Source organism: Helianthus annuus, chromosome 5, assembly GCF_002127325.2.
Source record: "Helianthus annuus cultivar XRQ/B chromosome 5, HanXRQr2.0-SUNRISE, whole genome shotgun sequence".
NCBI lineage: Eukaryota > Viridiplantae > Streptophyta > Magnoliopsida > Asterales > Asteraceae > Helianthus > Helianthus annuus.
In genome coordinates, this window is record NC_035437.2 from 6,134,527 (window position 1) to 6,140,526 (window position 6,000).

General features: G+C 30.6%; 1 protein-coding gene across 3 annotated transcripts; it reads right to left on the reverse strand.

Annotated features, from left to right (window-relative positions):
* Window positions 1-210: 210 nt before the first annotated feature.
* LOC110939808 lies at window positions 211-5,742 on the reverse strand. 3 transcript variants are annotated; one of them, XM_035990622.1, is made up of 4 exons: window positions 5,720-5,742; window positions 5,187-5,592; window positions 4,752-4,898; window positions 211-1,708 (listed from the first exon to the last, which is right to left on the reverse strand). In XM_035990622.1, exons 2-4 carry the CDS (start codon window positions 5,542-5,544, stop codon window positions 426-428), a joined length of 1,788 nt encoding a protein of 595 aa, XP_035846515.1. In that variant the 5' UTR covers window positions 5,545-5,592; window positions 5,720-5,742; the 3' UTR covers window positions 211-425. The 3 variants fall into 3 exon arrangements, with proteins under 3 accessions (XP_035846515.1, XP_035846514.1, XP_035846513.1); XM_035990621.1 differs by having other exon boundaries at window positions 212-1,702; window positions 4,752-5,592; XM_035990620.1 differs by having other exon boundaries at window positions 213-1,708; window positions 4,752-5,592.
* Between the last annotated feature and the right edge of the window lie 258 nt (window positions 5,743-6,000).

The window sequence follows — 6,000 nt, forward strand, 5'->3', positions numbered from 1 at the left end:
TAATTATTATGGAGACAACACATGACATTATTTAATTTTATGGATTAAGGGTAATAAGGTAATTAACTTCAAAAACCAATTTAATTATAAAATAAATTGTAACCGCTTTAGGAGTTAATTCCTATTTTACGTATCAATAACTGATCATGATGTTTTAACATCTGGATTGTTCTTTGTTATTTTACAGGTAAAAAACACCATACAGATTCCAAAAACACCCAGACTTGAATTCTAATACAGTAATGGTGTTTTAACAACCGGAATGATTGTATTGCTATTCAAGTCATGGTGTTTTAACACCATCTGGGGATGATTGTATTGCTATTTCAGATGTTAAAACACCATACATACACTGAATCACAATACAATGTTTCTAGATGTTTAAAACATCACACCTTCAATAGTAATACAAATGATTACATATATTACGGCTGTCCATCGACAATTTTCCAGTGCCCTGTGACGGGTCTCATAACTTCATTTGGATAGAAAGTTACAATTGCAGTTTCATGATGTTCGAGTTCTTCTTTAGGTTTTATGCGCCTTTTTCGGGCTAACATTAATCTTCCCAAAAGACCTAAGAACCGTCCATGCGGGTTTTTCGGGCCACAACTGACGTGAAAAGCAAGTTTACATGTATAGCACTTGAAGATTAATAAGGATTGTAGCTCACCGAAACAAAAGGAGCAACGACCATGAATTTTAGTCCCCGGAATTAATAACATAGGATGCGGGTGACTGCGGTAAAAGGTAACTAAACGCCCAAACTTCATATTAATAAATTTACAAACACCTCTCCAGTCATTGAGAGAATCATTAACACCTTGTTCGGACCGGAGTATTAACGGCGCACAAGCTGAATGTATTGATTGGCCACACTCTTGACAATGATAGAACCAGATTTCAGGAATAAGCTCCTCCTCACAAACTTCACAAAAGTATTCACTCTTGTGGTTCTCAATTGGGGAGTAACTTAGCTTTAGTCGATGTCTGTCATACTTGTTCTTAATTGTCTTGGGCAAATGCAAAGCGCACCTGTTATCCAGGTAGAAATCACAAAAACCGCATCTAAAACAAAACTCACCTCCATTAATGGTAATACCACAAGCATGACATGCCAGTGTACTGCTTGTGGATTGGATTGATGATGCTTCTACTCTTGAAAGTAAGTGATTCGGATGCGCTTCATGCGTAAGTCTTTCAGGTATAAATCCACAATGCACATCAACTAGATAGTCACATACTGAACAAACATATCCAAATCCATTGCAACATAAACCACAAATATTGCACTTAAACCCCGTATAAGCCAACTCACTAGGAGGAGAATGAAAGAGTGAAAGGGGGTGTAGTGGATGGCCTGGATGGTTTTCTAGTTCACTTGGTAGTCTGGTGCACCACTCGTGGAGAAAAAAGTTGCATCGCATAGTGCACCCATACAACGGCGTTGTTGTAATCGGTCTCACACATCCATTACATAGTAACTTAATCCTCTCCATTGGGTTATGAAGAGTACCGGGTGCGTTGATAAGGAGTAATGGGTGAGGATGACTGGGATGCATGTTATCAGATTTAATTTGGTCGAAGTGTCGATAATCCCCTCTAAGAAGGTGGTGTGGTATGATGTTGTAGGAATCATCAGGGAGTGGGTAGTGAAGAAGGTTAGGATAATCAGCAGCTTTAAAATTTTTATCAGATTTACCTGTTCCTAAATCAATACACGGTAAAGTATATAATAAGCTTTTGATCTATATTACATTACAAAATATTGGGTACGCTCATATATATCAGTGTCAATCAACAGGATTTTATTATTATTATTATTATTATTATTATTATTATTATTATTATTATTATTGTTATTATTATTATTATTATTATTATTATTATTATTATTATTATTATTAGGGTTAATTGCCAAAATCGTCCCTGAGGTTTGGGCACATTTGTCATTTTCGTCCAAAATAACACTTTTGTACCATTTTGCCCCCCACGTTTGTAACTTTTTGCCATTTTCATCCAAACCACTAACTTGGTTTATTTTTTCTGTTAAGTTGAATGATAGGGACGATTTTGAAAATTACTCAAACTCTTTTTAATTTCTTTTATTTAATTAATTTTGTCACATATATAATAAAAAAAGAATATACATGCAATTTTTATATGAAAAAAATAATAGTTTTGTCACATATTTTTTATAAATTTTCATCCAACCACTAACTAAGTTAATTTTTTTCTATTAAAGCGAATGATGTTTTAAATTTTATAACTCAATACAGAAATTAATTTCTAATTTCTTTATATAAATCAGTTTTAAGAGAAAAAACTGATATATAATTTTCAATATTTTCACTCTTAAACTTTTAATAAATATTTATTTTCATTCTTAAATATTTTGCTTAAATTTAAGAACTATGAAAATGTATGATTTATTTTTCCTCTTATATTTCAAATTGCATATATTTATTAAAAGTTTAAGAGCGAAAATATTGAAAAGTATATAATTATATAATTTGAAATTTAAGCAAAAAAAGTTTTTACACTTTTTTAGTTCTTATATATATATATATATAGGATAATGCTAGATAAAAAACCCTAAAATTCTTAGAAAACTCTGGAAACCCAAATGGGAAGCCATTTTTACCCAACCTCCCGACATTTTTTTTTTTTGAAAAAAATTACACATGTAATATACATGTTTTAGAGTGTTTTGGGCCAAAAAAAAAAAAAAGCGCCGAAGGGATTTTTTTAAAAAAAATAAACAAATTTCAGCTCCTAACACGTGTTAAGCAAAAAAAACATAATTTCGCTGAAAATTGCTGAAACTTGTTTTTTTTTTTTAAAATATCCCTTCGGCGCTTTTTTGATTTTTTTGGCCCAAAAGTCTTAAAAACATGTATATTACATGTGTTATTTTTTTCAAAAAAAAAAAATGTCGGGAGCTTGGGTTTTCTCGGGTTTTTTATATATATAGGGTTTTCTATCTAGCCCTACCCTATATATATATATATATATATATATATTAGTTTTTTAGTTCTTCAATTATAATAAATTAACTTTAAATTTTATATGTCTGTTACAAATTCTTTTGTTTTTTTACCTGAATTATGAAAATGTTTGTTAAAATTACCCAATTTGTTTTTTCTTAATGACAATATTAGACGTTTGAACTAAATTCACAAAGTTTGACTGTATCATCCCACAACCTTTACTTACATAATGCTTGAGTTATAAGATAAAGCTCACTACAAAGAAAAACCAGCTAGCGTGACGATTTATTACATTTCCTTGACCAAAATACTCAAATAGTATGGTCACCCATTAATAGAATATGTTACAAGCAAAATAATACATTTACATAAAAAAAACTAAATCTAAAAATAGATAAGAACTAAAAAAACTAACTGAAAATGTATGATTTCTTTTTCTTCGGATAAGAACTAAAAAACTAATAGAAAATGTATGATTTATTTTTCTTCTTATATTTCAAACTGCATATATTTATTAAAAGTTTAAGAGCGAAAATATTGAAAAGTATATACCAGTTTTTTCTTTTAATAAAACTGATTTATATAAAGAAATTGGAAATTAATTTCTGTATTAATTTTTAAAATTTAAAACATCCTTCGCCTTAATATAAAAAATTAACTTAGTTAGTGGTTGAATGAAAATATAAAAAATATATGTGACAAAACTATTAGTTTTTTTCATATAAAAATTGCATGTATATTCTTTTTAATATATATGTGACAAAATTAATTAAATAAAAGAAATTAAAAAGAGTTTGAGTAAATTGCCAAAATCATCCCTGTGGTTTATATTTGCCAGTTTAATCCAATATCATTAACTTAACAGAAAAAATAAACCAAGTTAGTGGTTTGGATGAAAATGGCAAAAAGTTACAAACGTGGAGGCAAAATGGTACAAAAGTGTCATTTTGGACGAAAATGACAAATGTGCCCAAACCTCAGGCACGATTTTGGCAATTAACTATTATTATTATTATTATTATTATTATTATTATTATTAATTTATTATTATTATTATTATTATTATTATTATTATTATTTCTCATACTATATATAAAATGCAAATGTAACTTTTAATAAATAGTTTTTTTTTCTAGTAACTATCATTCGTTAAATTTACAAAAAAAAAAAAATCAAATGAATAGTCGATTAGGTTTAATTTATTGTTTGTGAAATTCCGATATAAATACTGTTGAAAACAAAGTTGTATACAAAATCGAGTTATTTTTGCTACCGTAAAGTACCGAATGAACCGATACCGACCAAATATCATAGCTACCAATATCAGTATCATCAAATGCAGCATCGGTATTTGTTTTCATGGTTTTCGATATGATCGAAACCATCGTAGATAAACTTTTCTTTTCATAAACTATATCAAGTTCCGGTAATGTAATTAAGCGGAATGACCGCACAATATCAGAACCGATCTCAGTGTTATCGGAGTGTTATCGGAGTCGATAACTGTATTTGTTTTTATTGTTTTCTAATCGATGTGAATTGGTTTCGATATTTATTTTTCGATATCTTTTTGTTACCTGCACCGAAACCGCAATGTAACCTTTTAAGTCATAACCTTATGTTTATGACTTTTATTTATGTTATTGTAACAATTATTTTATATTTACGTATATATCAAGTTCCTATAGTATCACGCAGGGGAATCTCACTCGTTTTTAATAAAATGAAGGGAGAGCAACAAAAAAAGAAAGTCATATTTACCATGTGAGAAGATGGACATGAAGGGCTCTCCCCTCGATAGCGCGCAATCTAGGTGGACGTAGTACCGACATTTACTACATTTGTATCGCCAATCTCTTTCACTAATGCTCGTTACACAAATCCTACACTTGCTATGATATGGTATAACTGTAAAAGAATATGAAAGAGTGAGCTTGTGAACATGATGCTCTAAACTTAACTTGAACGGAAGGGTAACACAATCAACATGGATTGAGAAGTAAAAACAAGTGCTACAATGATAGAAGACCCCTTCATGTTTTTTTCCACAAGCATAACACTTGCTCATGATGGGGTCAAGGGTAATAGAGGTCAGTGGGTGTGGGTGGCCAGGATGATGAATCATAGTTTGCTCTGCAAATGTTGCACAACGTAAATCGATTTCATAATCACAGGTAGAACAATGGTAACAAATACCAGCTAGATGTTCTGTAAGACAACTATGACAACTCCAAGAATTTAAACTTTTCTTAAGGCGAAGAGTATGGACAAGGTGTGCTGGAAATCGAAGGGTTGTGGACAATTCTCGGCAGGATTTATGGAGCGAGTAGGAACATGATGATTGGCTACACCTGTAGTAATATCGGTGGTACCAATCAATTCGATATCCACAAACGTCACATTTGCACTCAAACTTTTGCATGTTGATCAAATCTTGGTCATCAAAATCGTCATCATCTTCTTGATAGTTTTGATACATTAATTGCAAATCTTCAAGAATGAGTGGATGATCGTGTTGGATGATCTCTTTTGGTTGTACCTCTTTGAACTCCATTATAATTCTTTTTATATCTCACACTTTCAATATGATGTTGTTAACTAACTGCAACATACCATGATATGATGTTAATTAACTGCAAGATACCATACACCTTAACAAGAAATGAGATAGACCTGGAAGGTTTAAAAAGATAAATACACTTCAAAGTACATAAGAATTAAATGCGTACCTGGTGATTGATGGAGATTATACAACACATACAATTTTGAATGTGGTTATTACCTCCTTTATATAATGTGCCAGGACAACTTCATTTGGTAGGTCTCCAATGAGCAAAGCAAAGAATAATAAAATATTTTACTTTTATCCGTAGTTAAATAAGGAACAATTCTTTTCTTTGGCATCTTACAACGAGCAAAGCAAAGAATAATAAAATATTATACTTTTATTTGTAGTTAAATAAGGAACAATTCTTTTCTTTGACATCTTACAATGAGCAAAGCAAAGAAT